Below are 21,339 nucleotides of genomic sequence, written 5' to 3' on the forward strand. Positions count from 1 at the left end.
GATGGAACTTCTTAGTATTCAATGAATAAGACTGTATCCTTCGGGAAAACGTGGAAACGTTTTGAGGGAGGCAATGCAGCCTACATCAAACGTTTCTTTTTTAAAGTGTAAACCAATTTTATTAGTCAGAGAATGTTCTGCCGATCACTCTACTCTTATTCCCTTCGGAAACACTCAAGTATTGCAATATACCCTTGAGCTCGTTCGTGGCTAAGCGGTTATCGTACGTGCTCTTGGAGTGGAAGACCCGGGTTCTATCCCCAACAGAAACTCATCTGGTTTGGATTCCACGTTAATCAAAAGGTCCACGTCTCATGTAGCCTCACTGCTGAAAGAGACGCTAAACTCAAAATCAACTCAACACAATTTAACATCCTCTTGTATTAAGAAACAACACCACGTGCTTCACCAAGCGGCCGACGAATTCGATGTACAATGAAATACGAAGAGGAGATGAAGAGTCACGAAGAGGATCCCTTCAACCCCTCCACGGACTCCGCCTCCAAAGACTAGCTATAAAAAAGGACGCACAAAGGCAGAAGAAATCAGTCACCAACTGATCACAACCTACTTATCTCTCCAAGCTGTTCTGAGCGGAAGAGACTCCCTCAACTTACCTCTGCTCTGCATTGGGCAAGAGGTATCCTTACCCATCTTCACTCTGCACTAGGCAGAACATGCTATTCCACCTCTGCGCTGCTTCGGGCAAGCGATTCTTCCAGACCCACCTGCATCGGCAAGGTCGTTCCTAACCAAGAACTCTTAACACCTTCATGTTGCTATGGGCAGGAGGTTCAACTTATAGAGGAAAGGATTATTATAGACATTAATTATTTGTAATCCAGTGTATAAACCATATAGAAACTTTTATAATAAAAACGTGAAGGAAAAACCGGCGTAACGTTTCTCTACCCTATATTAGGCCTGCGGTGGTTCAGTGGTACAGCGTTCATCTCTGGTGCACGGGGTTCCTGGTTCGATCCCAGCTCGTGCCAAGTGAACTTTGTACTAGACAAATACCGTGTGCGTGGGCTTCCTTTGTGTTCTTCCGTTTCCTCCCACTTTCTTCATTCCACTATTTCATTCATTTCTCATTATCACCGTCTCCTTTAGCCTACCTGGTATAACCTTTGACTTAAAACTCAAACATTTCATTTTTTTCTACTATACATTACAGTATAGTGCGTGAACGTGTTTCCATATTGTGTGGATGGCCACGCAAAACTTGGACATAGGTACACCGATGTTGATGATTATTTTCTTATTCGAAAGAGTACTTTCACAGTGGTACCACATTGTGTACGGTAGTGTTAACCAAAATTAAGCTCAGAGTACGTTATAAAATGAGATAGATTTGTGGAGGATGATAGTTAACACTCGTGCCCTAGGATTTGTAGAATTTGGAGCAAGACCTAGTTAATGTAAGAGAAAAATCAATTATTACAAAAGAGATTACAGACGTAATGGTAAATAGGCAGGAGACAAGTAAGAAACAAGGAATGAGATAAGTCACAAGATAGGCCATATCAATGCAGCACAGTATTTGACTCGAAAGCAATGACCCTACTCGTCGTATCTCTTCATCACATACTTAGGCTTGACAAATATCAATAACCTCAACTGACGGCTCTGGACGATACAATAGCCAACGACTACCCAATTGCAATCATGACTTTCGTCACGTCCAGGGCGAAATTATAATGCGTGAACGATCCAAGTACGTAAAAGATTGACTAGGCCCTAGTTATAAGCTCACTTATACCTTCTCCAACAAATAAATTTGACTAATATGGGACTGATAATCTGCACTTATAATTAACACAAAAGAATGTCGCTTTGGGAACGAACCAATTCCGATCAGTACTTCACATATTTACCGCCAATTATTGCCAAGATGACATTGACCTTCAGTATCTCAATCATCCGAAAGACAGACCATAATTGACGTCAAAATGAACATTCACTTTACTTAATAGGTAAATGAAATTCATCATACAATAATTAAAATGCAACAGGAAGAAAAGATGCTTGTTACGTTTACTCCATAAGAATACACTTTTTTAAAAATTATTAATAAAAGTACTCGCATATTTCCACGTCTCACACAATTTCAAAAGTAATTATCAATAATTAAATTTATAGTCCAATTCAAGAAGCTTTATCATAAACTAGCCTTTGTCTAGCTGGGAGCTGTCCCCAGGCACCCGCGTTTGCTTGGCCTACAGCCTTGCATCTCTTGAACCCACAATTATACCGAATTTCAAGTTCCTTTTCCCTATTTGTACTATCTAAAAGATAAGATTTTGTATTCCAAGAAAACACCCGTTTAAATAACATGGGAATTTCTTCATTCCCCTTTAGACCCCTTAAAAACTAAAAATTTTCAGTTTTAACAATTTTCCTGTGGGTTAGTTCTAGAAGGTTACAATCGTGTCAAATTTCATCGTTCTGATCCTGCCGGAAGTGCCTAAACATTTTGGGGTTTGGAAGATGTCACATATAAATAACACGGGAAAGATCTTTCAGTTCCCCACAAAACCACTCTAAAGTTGGAAATTTTTATTTTTAGCGATTTTGGTAAATAACCCTATAAAAAAACGTAGAAGCACACCGAATTTCAAGTTTTTATTCGAAATCCAAGTACCTAAAATATGAGATGATAAGTCAAAAGAAAGCCCATTTAAATAACATGAGAAATTTCTTAATCCCTCCTTCAGACTTCCTAATACTTAAAAATATTAACTTTTGAAAATTTTCCTGTAGGTTAGTCTCGGAAAGTTACAATCATGTCAAATTTCATCTTTCCACGTTAACCGGAAGTACCCGTTATTTTATATCAGTGAGTCTGTTCATGTAGTTTTATTTTTAGGATAGCATTACGATTAGGATGTCTGTGTACCATTTCATCCCTCCACAACATAAATTTTATAAGGATCTAACAATAATGTTCGTGGCTAGACCATGACTCTCCTTAACGACTAACAACGTTAATATCACAATTGTGTGAATGGAACAAATTATGTGGTCATTTTTTTAATGATTCTTCTTGTGTTTGAAACAGTGTAATTTATCAGTGATCATTCAATCGGATATGATATATGGTACATATCTGAATAGCTGCTTACCTTCGAACTGCAGTAATGTATTCTGAATTGCTCTTCTCTTGTGCATCCATTTTGGTGCCCATCGCAGTTTCTGTAAATGAATAATAACAGAATTATCGAATCGTATTATATATGAAATTTTAATAGTAATAACAAATAAAAATAAAAATTTTGAAACTCTGGTGTTAGTTGATGGCTTTTTTGTGATACACTTTACAATGTTACGAACAAGAACTCCGTATTTCAAATGGAGCAACACTTTTGCCTAAATATTATCATTAATACTATTAATGGGCTTTTCTTATTGGCCGCTAAAATCTTCCAAATACCTCCTACCATACCAAATACCTTCCACGTACAGAGGACTTCACTAAAGTGAACTTAATGATTTGGAAAGTTTGTTATAAATATCGATTTCCATGATTTAATTTGATTTGAGTTTAGCATCCCTTTCAGCAGCGAGCCTATATGAGATGTGGTTCTACTGCTTAACGTGGGACCAGATATCAGAAATCGAAGCTGGATCTCCCATGCCAAACGCTCGATCTCCGTGAAATCGGTATTAAACAGAAAGAATAAATTTACCATATTTTAAACGTAATCTAATGGGTATCTTTGGTGCACGGTGTCCTGAGTTTGATTCACAGAAGGGAGAGCATCGAATACACTACAGAGGCTCAGATGCCATGTTAAACTTAAATCTCATTCTGATCCTACTGGGGAAGGAAACGCTTGTCCCATCTAATGAATAGGCGACTAACACGTAGCATTGTTCATCCGCAATTAAGTAAGGGTCCCCAGAATATATTCCATGTTCACTCTAATCTCTGTAGTTAAGCCGGAAATAGTAGAAAACTATACAGCAAAAAATGAGGTGTTGAAACAACACAAAATGACTACCACTTTAGCGTGTTACTTGTGTGTCAATTCAACAACAAACACATCGCCTTCAGAGCATATCAGAAATACCTGGTTACTGGCTGTGAGTATTTGCATTGGTTTTTGATTGTTTGGTATGATCAAAGCTTTGCGAAATATATTCCGCATTTATGGCAAGTAACTAATAACATTCTATGTTTTCTGTAATCGGTTAAAATAATATTCTTGTCAACCTGTGAATCATCTGACAACAGTTACACAAATAGCAGTGCTTCCATATATGTTATTCTTGTGTCTTAGCATATATGAACAGAAGATGGCAGAACTGTTGCCTATGTAACTGTTGTCAGACAATTCACAAGTTTACAACAATATTCTTGTGATCCATTACAGAAAACATAGAACATTATTCGTTACTTGTCATAAGTACCAAATATATTTCTCAAAGGTTTGTTCATATTAGACGATAAACACCAATGCAAATTCTCTCAGGTAGTAACGAGTTATTTCTGATATGCTCGGAAGGCGATATGCTTGGTGCTACGTAACGTACTACCTATTCATCAAGGAGGCTTCAGACCACGTTTCTCAATAAATGACCAATTGCTTCGCCTTAGCACTATCATCACCAACCAGTATAACAAAGCATTCCCCTCATGTCTTATACTCATGGATTTAGAAAAGGCCTTTGATAAGGTTTGGCATTATGGACTAATTAAAAAACTTCAGTCGTTCAACCTTCCCATGTGCTATTTGAGGCTCATTCACTCTTTTCTTACAAATCGTATTGCTTATGTCACTGTTGGTAATGTGCTCTCTTGGCCTGTATTTCCTCAGGGATCAGCACTTAGCCCCTTACTGTATATACTTTATGCTTCCGACATACCGACCACTCCACACAATGTATTCACTTTTCAATATGCAGACGATACGGCTTTCCTCGCTCTTGGCAAAACTGTACATCAACTTAATACTGCTCTTCAAACTACACTCAATAATTTCATCACCTGGTGCAAGAAGTGGCATCTAACTATCAACGAAGAAAAAGCACAAGCAGTAGTGTTCTTACCACCTAAAAGACGTTCCAGAGTTCACAGGAACCCAACTCTTCTCCGAGTCACTCTCGATGGATATCTTATACATCCTACACCCACTGTCACCTACTTAGGCGTGGTCTTTGATTCTAAGCTCACCTGGAACGCCCACCTGAAGAGGCTAACAGCTAAGGCTAAAAATCGATTGAATCTCTTACGCCGACTAACTGGAACAACTTGGGACTTAAAAGCGGATGTCTTGATTCACACATATAAGGCGTTAATTCGTCCTATCCTCACTTATGGACATACTGCCTGGTGTAATGCTTCTGCTTCTTATTACGAAAAGCTCTGCATACTGGAGAGACATGTTATTCGTCTAGCTTATCGCCTTAAGCTACCATATCCCACATGGCTCACCTATGAATATATCTTGTTTCCGAAAATTACAGAACATCTTGCAGAACTCCGTATTAGATACATCAAATCTCGCATACACACAGGCCATCCGCTCTTTTTAGAAATTCTTCACTCCGATGCTCTCACAGACTCCGCCTATCGGTTCATACTTTCACCATTAAACATATTTATATCTCTATATATCAACAGCACACACTTGACTCCGGACGAACGAGAAATCTACGACATTTATTTCATTGCCGATCACATTCCTCATCTTTTTCCATTATTGCACGAAAATCCTCACCATTAGCAAGGGCTTCCCTTTGTGTTCATTAGTCCCGAGTCGCCCCGGGACAGAAGATATAACCCTTCATCTGTCTGAATAACATATTTATGTCTGTGACGTTCTAGCACTTCATCTCATTTATCATTTTCACTCCACATAATTTCATTGGCTACATATTGCACCTATTCTATATTTTTTATTTTGTTGCACTGATGATTAAACATGTTTGTTTTCTTTTCTTCTTTTGCATTTATTTCATTTTTTCTCCTTTTGCACTATATAATTATTCAATCTTACAGTTATTATTGCACTATGTATTATATATTTCAGCATAATTTAAATTACTGTACGATAATATAAAATTAAATGACGATGTGTCACAACCCTTTTAATAGATGCTCCACTTCAGCAGTTAATAAAGAATAAATATCTCCTAGCCCATCACCTACCTTTCCTTGCGCCTATTTTGTGTATAAGAATCGCATGCCAAAGAGAGGGCGTAACCCTCTGAGAGGCAGGAAGATGAAAATCCTTATATCATAGACTTCAACTCTACTAGTGAACCCATACTGTATCTTCCTCCTTAACAAAAAAAAAAAAAGCTTGGTGCTAACTTAACACACAAGTAACACGCTAAAGTGGTAATCATTTTGTGTTGTTTTAACACCTCATTTTTCACAGTGTACTACCTTGTCTGGTGTCAATATCGAGAAAAAGTCACATGGACACAAACCAAACTCTTTATCGTGGTGTACATGTGACACTGCTACTTCATTTCTAGCTCTGCTTCGCCCGGAATTGGAACCACTGCACCAGCCCATATTTTCACCGGGATTAACCTACCATGTTTTCCCGTACTTCGAACAAGAACACGGTGTGAGATGGCTGAGTCGATGGTCTTTTGAATGCACTATCCGTGGATCCATGATTACTCACTCATACAATGCTAGTCTGTACATAGAACTATCTTCTGTCTTTCATTATAATTTTTTGATTGCTTCTATCATTCAGATTTTGTATTATTAATGTATAATGCAGTATCTAGATCAAAACACGAAATTTCCGGTAGAAGGGACAATCCATGTGAAATCAACAAATGAAATGGCAAAATCTGACCTGCGATCTTAGATTTAAAAAAAAATAAAAAATTGGTGTACAGCTTTATTACAGTGGGAGATAAAAAAATCCCAAATATTACCTCTTTACTCCTGAAAGTGTTCCCATACAGGGTGTTCAAAAATGTCCAAAATGACATTTTTTCAGTTACAGTGATTATTAAAAATTGTCATAAATTGGTTAATGTGTGCACTAAAGACGTGAATCAAACACCATTGGAAAGCTTAAAGACACCTCTACAAGCTGTACTATATTTAAAGAACTGTAAAATAAAAAATAACACTTCAAAAATTCAAATTAAGATTTGAATTTTGAATTTCGTATAGAAATGTCCCTCTGAATTTGTTCAAGATTGTCCAGATTGTAGTCTCATATGTGTACTAAAACACCACAGAGTTGCATTTTGGGCACTCAATGAGATCCGATTCAATATTCAACATAAACCAAGCAGTGCACGATATTGACCATGTGAATATCTGGGTTCAGGTCGATAACCATTTGCCTGGAGCTATTTACCTGCAGCATCAAAGGAATTTATATTCAATTTCATTTGTTTCTTGATGTATTCGTTTGAAATTACACAATTATCCACCTTTCGAGTTATTTAGACAGGTATTACGTTTCCAAACAGTACTTAATACAGATTATTATTCTTGTTAGTCAGTATGGATGTTTCTAAATTTATATTGGCTACATTAGCATATGTTATTTTCATTCCTTTGTTTCAGGAGTGCTATTACAGAACTTATTATGAAAGGGAGGGATATATTTTCCTCCCTTTCACAATATTTGTATCAAATGTGTTATGAAACACAGTGACACTGTTCACAATCACTTCACACACTTTCAGCACAAACAATTAGTCAATAAATTATTTTTCCTATTTCAATTATCCACTCCACATATCTGTGACAGCAATCCTGAAACAAAGGAATGAAAATAACATGTAACAATGTAGCCAATATAAATTTAGAATCATCCATACTGACTAACAAGAATAATTACTTATGTTGAGTACTGTTTGGAAAAGTAATGCCTCTCTAAATAACTCAAAAGGTGGATAATTGTATAAACTCAAATGAATACCTCAAGAAAAAATGAAATTGAATATAAATTCCTTTGATGTTGCAGGTAAATTCCTCCAGGCAAATGGTTATCGACCTGAACCCAGATATTCACATGGTCAATATCGTTCACTGCTTGGTTTATGTTGAATATTGAATCGGATCTCATTGAGTGCCCAAAATGCAACTTTGTGGTGTTTTAGTACACATATGAAACTACAATCTGGACAATCTTGAACAAATTTAGAGGGACATTTCTATACGAAATTCAAAATTCAAATCTTTATTTGAATTTTTGAAGTGTTATTTTTATATTTTACAATTCTTTTATTATAGTACAACTTGTAGAGCTTTCCAATGGTGTTTATTCCACGTCTCTAGTGCACATATTAACCATTTTATGACAATTTTTAATATTCACTGTAACTGAAAAAATGCATTTTTTTTTTACATTTTTGAACACCCTGTATGGGGACACTTTCAGGAGTAGAGAGGTAATATTTGGGATTCTTTCATCTCGCAATGTAATAAAGCTGTACACCATTTTTTACAAAAATCTGAGATGGTCAAGTCTGATGACTTGTTGATTTGACATGGAATGTACCAGACCAATTATTTTACTTTAGACATAGGCGTTTGATTTTTACTTTGTTTGCCTTCAAACTGCGAAGATAAAATGGGGACCCAACTCTTTTATCTGGTTACCATATTCAGACTCGAAATTTTGTGCCTTGATTTAGATTATTCGAACTTAGATATTAATATTATATCCGTGTTCTAAATATATAAAATCATTTTAATATAATAATGTAATATTTGTTTCAAATCTAAATACTAAAATTTCTCTCAGCTACATGAAGATAGTTCTCATCCTTAAGGATAGGCTATCTGAGAATGCGTTTTCGAAGCGTTACCCCTCGTACCGATCGCGACCAAGATGGCTATTCGGTAATTTTACTTTCACCAGAGCTATAAATCATACTGCGAACCAGTCAGGGTTTCCAGGTCTTTTTTGCCAGGTCCAGGTCTATAATAGCAGAGTTCCAATACTCTGCACAAACCATCTTCCAAGCAGCTGTTTCTTGCTACAATCCCCTTGACTAGCAACACGTCTTTTCTTTCATTTCTTCCTTTAGACGTCTTTCAAACAGCAGGTGGTCTATTGTTCCGAAACGCACCAAATACGCTCGAGCTGACGTTTTCTTCGCGTTTGTGATTAGCCATCCACATTTAAATACATGGTCAGTGTATTCCAAGCGTACGTATGAGTAATAAAAACGCGTGGCGAACGCTTATGATTAGCCATGGGCTTACTCACTGTTGTTTTAGTCATGCTAATGTGTGTGGGGGCAAGTGTATTATTATTTGGGGGTTAGTGTAAGAGCGTAGCTATTATGTGACAACATCAATATTATTTGAATTTGATATCATCTTTATTATTTGAGGGTAAGGACATCAATATATTATTTGAGGGCGAGAGCATCAATATTATTTGAAAGTGAGGGCAACAAATATTATTTGAGGGTGAGTGAGTGTAAGAGTGTTGAATGGGGACACATCAATATTGTTTGAACGTAAAAACATCAGTATTATTTCAGGATGTGTAAGGGCGTAGCTATCATATGAAGACATCAATATTATTTGAGGATGGAAACATGAATATTATTTTAGAGTGAGAACATGAATATTATTTGATAGTGAAGTCATAAATATTAATTGAGAGTGAGAACATGAATATTATTTGATGGTGAAGTCATAAATATTATTTGAGGGTGAGGGTGAAGCCGAGTGAGTGTTAGCATGAGTAAATGCAGCAACATTATTTGAAGGTGAGTATGAATGAGAAAGAAAACGATGTGTTACGGTGAGGTTTTTAAATAAGTAACGCTGAGTGAATCAATGAGGGTGATGGCATCAGAATTATTTGAGTGAATGTGAGTGAAGGTTGGGAAAAATGCCACTCTCTGTTGACAACACTTCTTAACTATTACTAAATGCCCTCTTGTTTCTCCAGATGTCTGCTACAGAGAAACATCCTCTAACGTGATCCATCTTCAGTTGGAAAAGACTAATAGAGTTGGTCAAAAATAGGCTATACAAGTCCAATTACCACAGATAATATTTAAGTCATTTAGTTGGTCAAGGATATACAATTGCACTTACCACAGATAATATTTGAGTAATTTAATTGGTCAAGGATATACAATTGCAGCCATCAAATATATCGAATATAGCAACCAGGGCCTAGAGTTGAACGGCATTCACCAGGTTATGGCATATGCTGATGATGTAAATTTAATAGGGGATGATAGGAGAACAGTAAAATAAATGCAGAGATCTTATTAAACGCTTGCAGGGACATGGGTTTAGAAGTAAATGCAGAGAAAACTAAATACATGGAAGTGCGTCGGGACCGTAATACGGCAAATTGTGGAGGCGTTAAAATATTAAATAATGCTTTTGATAAAGTGGATACTTTCAAATATTTAGGATCAATATTAACAGACGAAAATCATATTCACGAAGAAATTAAATGTCGACTAAAAGCAGGGAATTCGTGTTACTATTCGGTTCAAAATCTCTTGTCGTCGCGAATTCGGTCGAGGAATTTGAAGCTTAAAATATATAAAACGATAACCATGCCTGTTGTTCTGTATGGTTGTGAAACATGGTCGCTTACTCTGAGGGAAGAACACAGACTGAAAGTATTTGAGAACAGGATCCTGAGACGAATATTCGGACCCAAGAGGAACGAGAATGGGGAATGGCGGAAGCTTCATAACGAGGAACTACATAGTTTATACGGTTTACCCAACATTGTTAGGGTCGTCAAGTCTAGGAGGCTTAGGTGGGCAGGTCATGTAGCTAGAATGGAAGAAAGTAGAAACGCTTTCAAAGTCTTGACTGGTAGACCCATAGGAAAACGACCATTAGGAAGACCTAGGCGCAGATAGGAGGACAATATTAAGATGGATCTCGCAGAGATAGGAATACAAAGTAGAAACTGGATGCAATTAGCTAAGGATAGAAGTCAGTGGAGAGCTTTTGTGAACGCGGCACTGAACCTCCGGGTTCCATAGGCCATAGAGTTAGTTAGTTATACAGTGTGCAGTTACCACAGATAATATTTGAGTCATTTAGTTGGTCAAGGATATACAATTGCACTTACCACAGATAATATTTAAGTCATTTAGTTGGTCAAGAATATGCAATTGCACTTACCACAGACAATATTTAAGTCATTTAGGTAGTCAAGGATATACAATGGCACTTACCACAGATAATATCTGACTTATATAGTTAGTCAAGACTATTCAAGTGTTTACCATAGATATCTGACTATACCCTGGCCGGTGAACGACGATTTCTGACAGCTTTGCACAAGGCCACGACGAGCGAGCAGAAAACAGCAGGTTAACCAACCTTAGGCTCAGAACCTGTCGCGTCTCCATGGTAACCACCGCACATTGCCAAACTTTCACTCATCCCCTGTCACCCTCAACGAAGAAGCAGACGATTCTCCCCCTTGTGCGAGAAGCACATGGCAACACTGCACTCTCCTTAGACGTCCTCGCGAGCTGAGCTGTCAGAAATCATCGTTCGCCGGCCAGGGTATAATTTAATTGATCACGAATATTCAAGTGTGTTTACCATAAATACCATCTAACCTAGTTAGTCAAGAATATACAGCACAAGAGCACTTACCACAGATAACATCTAAAGTGAAAAGTGAAACGAGGGGCATGACGTCGAATTCTGGTGATCCAACTTGTTCTTCAAGTTTCTTCATAAAAATGAGTCCTTTCTCGTGAAACACAGGAAGAAACTCTTCCAGAATTCTAAAGTGAAATGCTGGAGTCAACAGTTTCCGATGTAGCTGCCAATGAGCACCTGCAAAATTATAAATTATTTATCTGCTTTAATGTAGCAGCTTTTTCTCTGAGTATGCGAGATGCGTATCAACTCTCAAATGAAAATGAAGAATGTTTCTGTTTTCATAAATAAAAAGCAATGCTAGTATTTTTTCTTGGTACAGATTAAGAATACGGTATCATTTCTTTTAATTTAGAGGTAAAAAGCTATTGATTCAGCTAACATTTAGGGTAGTCATATGTGTATAGGCGGAGAACATATACGTCATCAGGTAAGACAGAAATAGTGTTAAAATTTTGGTTCACTACTATGAAGTTGTAGTGAAAACTTGTTTAAAGTGATCCCCAAGCACAAGGTGGTGCTCGGTTCTCGCACCAGTAATCGTGTTAGTGGCATGTAAGTAACTATACATATTATGACATATAAGTAACTATACATAATATTTATGACATATAAGTTTGCAGGGATATAATTTTGGCATATAAACGTGTATACAAATTATTTATGGCATATAAGTCTTTAGGCATAATATAAATCTGTAACCAGCTATACGATACAGTTATTATAGCTATAACAAAAGAAAGATTACAAGAGATAATTGACAAAATAGTTGATACTGGGGAACTATATGGAATGGAAATCAACGTTGAAAAATCGAATGTCCTGAGGCTATCTCGTGGAAACGAACTCTTACGGGTCAGAGTAGAACAAAGAGAACTTGAAGAGGGCGATAACTTCAATTATCTAGTAAGTATTTTGACGAGAGACGCTTACTGTAACAACGAGATTGGGTCACGAATTGTCATAACTAAAGAAGCACTCAACGAGAAAACATCACTATTAACTAGCGGCCTTAATATTGGATTAAGGAAGAAGTTAGTCAATTGCTATATATGGAGTATTGGACTGTATTTTTCAGAGACTTGGACACTACGGAAGCTAGAGAAGAATTATTGAGAGAGCTTCGACATGTTGTGTTGGAGGAAGATGGAGAAGATAAAATGGACAGAGAGAGTAACAAACGAAGGTATTTTAAAACGGACAGAAGAGACGAGGACGCTTCTAGCCACCGTCCTTTGTAGAAAGGCCAATTGAATTGGACACATCTTGCGAAGAAATTGTCTTCTTCATACCGCCATAGAAGGAAAGATGAAAGGAAAGAGAGGAATAGGAAGCAGAACATAACTGATCGATTATTTGAGAAACAGAAGAAAATATTGGCAGTTAAAGGAGGAAGCTGAAGATTGAAAACCTTGGAAGAAACATTTCCGGGCTTAAATCTAAACTTGAAAAACAAAAACAGAAAAAAAAACCCTCACTAGTTCCAGGACTTGCTGAAATGCAGAATACTAAATAATACTAATAAGTTTGCACGAATATTATTTGCGGTATATGTATATATAGGGATATTGCTTATAGGATACAAGTTTGCTGGGGTATTATTTGTAGACTATAGATATGTAGACAGATTTTTTCGGGCATAGTATAAATGTGTTATCAGCTGTAGAGCAGACATAAAAGTTTAAAAAAAAAGTATTAGGGGATAATTAGTGAAATAGTTTTAAATTTTGAAGAATTATTTCTGGAGGCACCCTTCAATTTTACATGTTCAAGATAGGGGATGTTGACATGCGCCAAAAGAAAAAAAAATGAGTGTTCGTGAAGTTAAGGTACTCTTTCCACAAAGAAATGTATCGATTTGACCTCATGTTCTTAATCTGTACGTTTTTCTTTAATACGCTATGTGCAACAGTGAATTAGAAAAAAAATGAATGTAATCAGTAGCTGAACTAGAGACATTACTTCATTTAATCATATTTAGCTACTAATTAAAATTATAAATTGCTGTTAATCTTCGATTCGTTATCTGATTTCTTATGTTATTGCTGTGATGATTTCATCTTATGATTATTTACTTGAATTACTTGTACTGACATAGATTTTTACTTAAATTGTCTTATAACCATATTGAAGGGTAAGGGGAAAAAACAAGGAATGTCCATGTATGAAGTTTTTCGGGTGCTTTGTCCTATCTATTGGTGACTCTTGGTACTATTTGACTGTATATGCCATGCATGCGTAGATGTAAAAATGTCCATGTAAAAAGGGGCAAAAGATGTAACTAATCATATTCTTTTTACGTGGTTTTTCAATATTAAAAAGCCGTTTTCTCGTAAATGCAGATTTGTGACATTCCTTCTTTTTTTCCCTTACCCTTCAAAGTTGTTTTAAAAGGTATGTCGCAGCCTTATTAGCTATGTCGACTACTGTACTAGAAATTGTTGTAAGATCATGAAATTGTGTTAAACAATAATTGATTTGCACTAAAAAGACGTGGTTAGGACTGGAGCCGTAATCAAAATGGCATATAACCCGAATTCGACCGTGTTCAAACAACGTTGTTACACAGTGAAATTATTGTAAATAAGGAAAGTATTATTGTAAATAAGTAGTGACGCCAGGGATGTCCATACACTTTATCATAAAGTTTGTATCCAACTAAAAAGAATCTAAAACCAGCACTTGTAGTAAATAAAATATTGTATTAAACAGGAATTCGAGATAGTTTTTTATACCCCGACGCCATATTGTCTCGGAGCACCTCTGTGGCTAAGCGGGTTAGCGTACGTGCGTTTGGCGTGGGAGACCCGGGTTCGATTCCTGATATGAGCTCGTGTGGTTCGGATTCCAAGTTAATCAGTAGGTCCACGTCTAATATAGCCTCGCTGCTGAAAGGGACATTAAACTCAAAATCAATTCAACTCAGCAATATTGTCTCGAACCCTCACATACGGTAGATTCTTATCCACGTTCTAAAACATGCACTAGCGAGGTAATGTACAGGAAAATACCATATATATATATATATATATATATATATATATATATATATATATATATATATATATATATATATATATATATATATATATATATATATATATATAATACTTTGCAAGTTCTCTTCTAACTCAAATTGCACTATGTGGCAACGTCGCAAATAAAGAACCATAGATTAGATCTAGCAATCTATCAAATAGTTACATCGATTCTTTCCAACTGGCAGTCAAAGTCGATATTGATTAACACTAGCATCACTTATTCGTGTAGCAATCGATTCAACTGCTTGTGGTATTCATGGAGTAATGCTAATGGCTCCAAGTTAATCTGCGACGTTGCCACATTGAAAAATTTTAATTCTCCATAGCGGCTGAAGGAGGCCGCGGAGGGCACACAATCACATAACATTTTCGCTTTGTTTTGGTCCGTAGAATAGTGCTCTGTGGTCCGTGCGCGCTGTGTTTAAAACATCCAGTATATCCAACATCCAATATATCATATCAACGTTCTCTTTTTAATATTATTTTCCTGTACATTGACTCTCTAGTGCATGTTTTAGAACGAAAACATGCAAAGCAGCAAATGTCTCGTATCATTTTCACATACTGATTTCATGCCTTTTCCATTGGTGCTTCCCAGGCCCGTAGCCAGCCCAAAAATTTAGGGGGGGCGGTCGAAGTTAGGGGGGGCGACCCAATCATATTATACTTCATCGCCATATTATAGTTCATTTGCAAGCCTATCGTGAAACTTTTATTGGGACCAGCCAAAGTTTAGGGGGGCCCGGCCCCCTAGCCCCCCGTGGATACGGGCCTGGTGCTTCCTCACTTCCAGACCACCCAGTAGGTCCCAATTTCGTGCACATACTTCAGTTAATGGAGAAGTTAGTGCCAATTACATGAACATAAGAATTTTCTTTAATAAAGAAGATTTGTGGAATGCTAAGAAAGTGTTTTGTTTTTAACACAAGTAAACTAGTTCACATGAATGTGAAATTACTTAAATAAACCTAGCTTACCTCCACTTGTTAGAAGTCCATTTCCCATCCATGGACGAAGCACAAAATAAAACATTCCTTTTTCTATATGTTTCGTACTGCTCACTACCGCCTTGCATAAATAAACAGACAATAAAGTCATTATTTAATATATATTTTCATAAAACATTTTCATATTTAATCGATAGAAAAAAACACATATAATTTGTTTGTTGATAATTACTTTTTCTTTTAAAAATGATGCTTCTTTAACTTGTTTTAACATAACTAATGAAACGTAAATATATATTTCACTAAATATCTTATTATTTATTAATATATTATACGTATAGATAATAGTTTCTATCACAGTAATAAGCTGAAATGAAATAGTATTTATAAACTGATACTTTTTTTGAGACAGTGAACTACTACTATTGTGCTGCCAAAATGTCTTGAGCCGTGGCAAAAATGCGAACTAACGCTCACACCCTCACACACCCACGCGTTGAGCCAATAATGGTTCATCAGTTGCTAAGCGAGAGAAAGCGAGTTGATTTCCTTCAGCCGATAGCAGCGCTTGCAACGGAAGACTAGGGATCAAGTCAATGTGGTATATCTATAGTTAGTACATATAACATAAACTTATGTAAGTACACACTGCAAGAATACTAAAGCAATGCTTAAGAATAACATTCTATTCAACGTATGCCTTCTGCATCTTTATCTGCATCATTGATTCAGTGCAAGATTTTAGGTGCTTCATAAGAGTTTCTTCTGTCAGACACACGACATTTACAAATTCAATTAAACATTTAAAAGTTTCTTTGAATAGAAGCAGCTGGTATATCAGGGGTGATGGCCAATATGTCGACCGCAGTAAGTCATGAGAAGTAGCCCGCGATGGTCTGTGCCATAATATCTGAATAGATCACTGTTATTCTATGTATTGTTCATTCTATAGTGGGATACTGAACAGATGAATAGATTGTCAGTGATTTCTGGAATATACATCTAAACTAAAAAGGTTGGCCACACTTGTGATACAGTGAAACCTCTGAATAACGGACACCAATGGGACATGAACTTTTGTCCGTAATTTAATTTCTCACAAGGGTAATTATATGCAGTAATATACAGTGAATACATTATGTATGAGCATAAATACGCAAAATTCAATATGAAAATACTCTATTTAGTACGTGTTTGAATTACTGGGAGGGATGAAAGTGAAATTATTTCTCTTAAATAATATTATTGCTAGGGGATGTGTTAATATATTCGTATACTGCAAAGGATAATGCGTGTATGGTAATTTTCTTCTTTCTTCCTCAGAGTAATAAAACTCATTAGCAAGTGTCAGGCTCTTATCCAGGGGTGTCTAGGGAAGCCGGACCCCCTAAAGTTTTGCTGCCTCCCTAAAATTTTCACGGTAGGCTTGCAACCTACCCACGGTATGTTGGATCGAGGCCCCCTAACTTCAGCCGCCCCCCCCCCTACATTGTTGGGCTGGCTACGGACCTGACAAGTCCTCTGAGAATCCTTAGCACGGTTTCGGAAGAAACATGTACGTATATATATATGTGTGTGTGTGTGTGTGTATGTGTGTTTGTTTGTGTACTGGCGCGGTATCTTCGTTGACGAAATGGATGAAAAGGCAAGTTATTGGAAGTGCATATGTTTATCGACCAAGCCCCAATCACAAAGAATACCGTATCCTCTTAGAGAAAGTGAAAAAGAAAGATGGGAAAATTTCAATCCAGACTTCTTTCCGTATCATAATTAAAAGAAAAATGTTGCTTTCTCCCCTCCCTTCAAAAAAAGTAAGAGAGAAAACATTGCTCGTTGAAAATGTTATTGCAAAACAGTTTTTTTCTTTTTTATCTATGAAATTGTCGGGAAAGATGCAAGGCCCAGAGGGAAAAGGACTACATTTGTTAGGGAAGGGAAGATCTTGGCTATACGACTGACCCTGCATGAGTGTTATTGCTTATTGAAGGTTTTCTAGGATTTCCACCAGAGAGCAGTTTATTGCGGGCAGAAAAAAAGAATTTCAAATTCATCTTGAAGCTGTTCTGTTTGATGGTTCACCAGGTTTACACTCATGGTAGATTCACTTGTGATGAAAAGACTTTTCTGTCTACTGTAATATATCGCAGAACTGAGAATAATTCCTGTCCGTTATGAAGAGTTATTGAAACGTTTAGCGGGGGAAAGGACTTTCCGCGTTTGTATCTGAGAGTGTCCGTAAAAGGGGGGGGGGGTTTATTCCATAAGCCAACATATATTTGTACCGGGACAAAAAAAAATATGTCCGTATTATAAAGGTGTCCGTATTATAAAGGTGTCCGTTAAGGGAGAACCATAATTGTGTTCAATGCGAATTTACTTAGCGTAGGCATCTTAGAACGTTTCTGTCAGAATGATGAAGCAGGGATAGAAGACAATTTTTTTCCATGAATCGTTGCTACCTATGTTAATTTTTTTTCCACTCGAACATCAAGGGTACAGAAACGTTTTAGTTCAACTGAAGTGAAGATGGAAGAAATCTTCTCAGAAACTGGAAATTTCCCGGCCTGGGCTCTGATCCCTACGGCCGTGGCGTAACCTGGGCATATCCCATTAGTATCCAATAACTACTCTAGAAATTGAGAGAAGTTCGTTCGCGAAAGTTGTAGGAGTAGCAACAAATCGATCCAACCAGAGATAATGTAGTAGGAACAATACTCTTGTGCGAAGTGAAATCAAATCTTTAAGTTTTACGTCCCACTGTCATGCCGGCTAGTCTAAAGGAGACGGTGATGATAAGAAATGGGTGAAAATAGTGGAATGGAGGAAACGGGAGAACCTAGAGAAAACCCACCACCATGGTGCATGGTGGCTGTCCACCACAAAGCTTACTTGGCGCGAGCTGGGATCGAACGAAGGACACCATGCACCAGAGGTGAGCGCTCTTTCACTGAACCACCGCGACGCCCCCTCTTGTGCGAGTCAAATGTGTTCTGATTTTCTATTCCATCATCGGATGGAATAACAAGTACATAAACAAACGCATCATTTCCCGTAATAAAGCCAAAGGTCGATCCAGGGGACGCACTGTGAAGATTGATCGCATAAGATTATTTGAGGGGCATAATTTTTCATTCAAAATAGTATAATCAAACTGAAAAACTATAAATTTGGGAGACATGATGGTAAATTTGGGAACGTGAAGACTAAGCTCGGCGAGTAAAGTAGTAATTTGGAGGCAGAGAGTTAAATCTAAAAGCAGAATGATAAACTTCGTGGGCATAATGGAAAATTTGGAGGTTGCGCCTAAGTCATTGTGGGGAATAGGCACCCTTGTCTCAAGTCCTGATTTATGTATGTATGTACCAGTGGTGCCCACCCCCCCTTATGTCCATGACGCACCCAACCCCCAATTGTCTATCCGTAGGTGTTCTTCCATGAAAAAAAAACATTTGTCGATTAATTTTTACACCCTCTCAAACATATTTATATAGATTGTTAACCCCCACAAATATTTCAATGACGCAGTTTGCGTCATAGCCCCCCCCCCACTTGTGAGCACCCCTGTATGTACTATCTTTTGTTAGTCTACCTTTTGTGTTCGTCTGGTTTGCTGATAATGAAAGAAGCAAGTCTTGACGCCACGAAAAGTCGAGTTTGAAGTGACGCAAAATACAAGAGAATACTATACCTCTATAAAACGTGGATCATATAATGCCACTACGCCTATGCTAGGACCCATCCAAAGCCTGTAAATACCAGCAGATGCATTTTCTCTAGCAAAAGTCACTTGAGTCCTAAAAAAATCTGAAAAGAAAGGAAAAAGGAAATGGAATATTCACTATTACGAACGAATTCGTTCTATATACTTTACATAAAAGAAATAATCTTGACTGACTGATCAATGCAAAACTCCTAAAACTACGAGGTGTAATCAAAATGAACGGTGAATGTAGTTACACAGTGCCATCTGTCGAGTTGTATCCTTTTCAACTAGTAAGCTCGGTAGCTTAAGCCTTTGGCACAGTCAGTGTCGAGTTTGAACGAGTTGTGACATGTTAGTTGGTTTCCGGAGGCAGAAGAGTAAGAACGTGTTAAATGTATCTGTCGTGCGCCTACATTAAGTTTTGTTCTAAGCTGCAGAAAAGTGCCAAAGAAGTTCACAAAATATATGGCGATGAAGCAGTGGCACTGGATACTGTTCACAAGTGGTATGAGCGATTCAAAAGCGGCACGGAGTCGGTTGAAAATGACCAACGATCCAGTCATCTTTTCACGTCAGTTGAAAACGTGCAAAAATTGGAACAAATAATTTGTTTAAACAGGCAAATGATATTCGAGAGCTTCTCGAAGAACTAAACATCTCGTATAGGTCCGTGAAAAGCATTTTAAACGCCGGTTAAATGGGCAAATGGCTTCCTTCTTCACCATGAAAACGCACCGTGCCATACCTTGCTTTTGATCCGCCGAAAATATATTCCTGTCTGTCCATATTCGCAGTGCTCTCTAAATATAGCACCATGCGGCTTTTGTCTCTTCCCAAAAATTAAAACCATGTTTAAAGGATAGCGTTTTGACACCATTCCTGACATTGAGAGAGCCACAACAGAACAGTTGAGCGCCCTTCCAAAAGAAGCCTTCCAGAAATGCTTCCAGTTATGGATTCAACGTTGGGATAAGTATATTGCTAACCAAGGACAGTACTTTGAAGGAGATTAAATAAAATTTCATGTTAAGCTTATTACTTTATTTCTAATAAAATTATTCACCGTATTTTTTGATCACACCTCGAAGAAACTTGAAATTTGCCGGAACGTTAAGGTGATCTCTTTCTGAGTGACTTCATTTTGTCATGATTACACATCAGAGAACTCGCCCAACTACATTGCCTTCACCAAGTAGGGCAATGTAGTTGGTGAAATTGCCCACAAGTCATACGCCATGAAGACATTCATGGTGTCATCCTTTCTGTACGTCACCATTCGGTGCCGTTCTGAATGCCTACGGTATACCCACGCGCTACCCTATACTAATTGCTAAACTTTCTACTGGCCTCTCGCGCACAAATCGCTTAGTCTTGTACTCAATTCACACTTGGTTCTACTATCTCTTCTTCCTGGTGTTGCATTTTAGATGTCCAAAATGTTGTTAATGCAATAGTTCTCACACTAGTAATCCAAACTTATATTGAAAATTTAATGATAATACTTATAAACACTGCATAGCGCTATTACAAATGATCTTTGCAATTACAAACATAAACAAATCTCGCTTATCAACACTCATGGTCAGACATGTGAAAGTTGTATCAATATAAGATAGAAACTCAAAAAGTCTTGTTAAACATTTGGGTTAGAAAATTTCACATCTCATGTATTTAATGTGAACTTCCGTTGTCAGGCGACACACATCTAGCTGTAATCCATTTCTTGCCATACACGTTGTAGCATCCGACAATCTACTAATGCAATGGCCTCGATGATGTGATCACGAAGATTTTGGATGGTAGTTGGCAATAGTAGTCGATAGACGTGTGTTGTTTGGTAAGATCTCACTAGTTAGAGGAAAAAGTGGCAAGATTATTATCGAGTTACTGAAAAGTGGCCTCTGACAAATAGGTGCACATGTTGTAAACAAAACGAGAGGGAGGATTGTTCGCCAATCACAGCAGTGTTCTTTCACGCTGTTGCTAAGCAACAAAGGTCACTGACCGCGCTGTTGCCAGGTAGCTCCCTAGAAACAACTTGTTAAATGT

At 37.3% G+C, this 21,339-nt stretch overlaps 1 protein-coding gene across 2 annotated transcripts in view; it reads right to left on the reverse strand.

Annotated features, from left to right (window-relative positions):
* Positions 1 to 21,339, reverse strand: part of LOC145672912 (cytochrome P450 4C1-like) — a 72,149-nt gene that overhangs the window by 40,485 nt on the left and 10,325 nt on the right. For both annotated transcript variants that reach the window (XM_081742115.1, XM_081742116.1), the window contains exons 2-5: positions 19,276 to 19,391; positions 15,618 to 15,708; positions 11,591 to 11,776; positions 3,126 to 3,195 (exon numbers count right to left, since the gene is read on the reverse strand). In XM_081742115.1, the coding sequence (XP_081598241.1) occupies positions 3,126 to 3,195; positions 11,591 to 11,776; positions 15,618 to 15,708; positions 19,276 to 19,391 (463 nt within the window). The remainder of the gene's footprint in view (positions 1 to 3,125; positions 3,196 to 11,590; positions 11,777 to 15,617; positions 15,709 to 19,275; positions 19,392 to 21,339) is intronic.

This window comes from Thermobia domestica, chromosome 16 (assembly GCF_964235325.1).
Source record: "Thermobia domestica chromosome 16, izTheDome1.hap1.1, whole genome shotgun sequence".
Taxonomy (NCBI): domain Eukaryota; kingdom Metazoa; phylum Arthropoda; class Insecta; order Zygentoma; family Lepismatidae; genus Thermobia; species Thermobia domestica.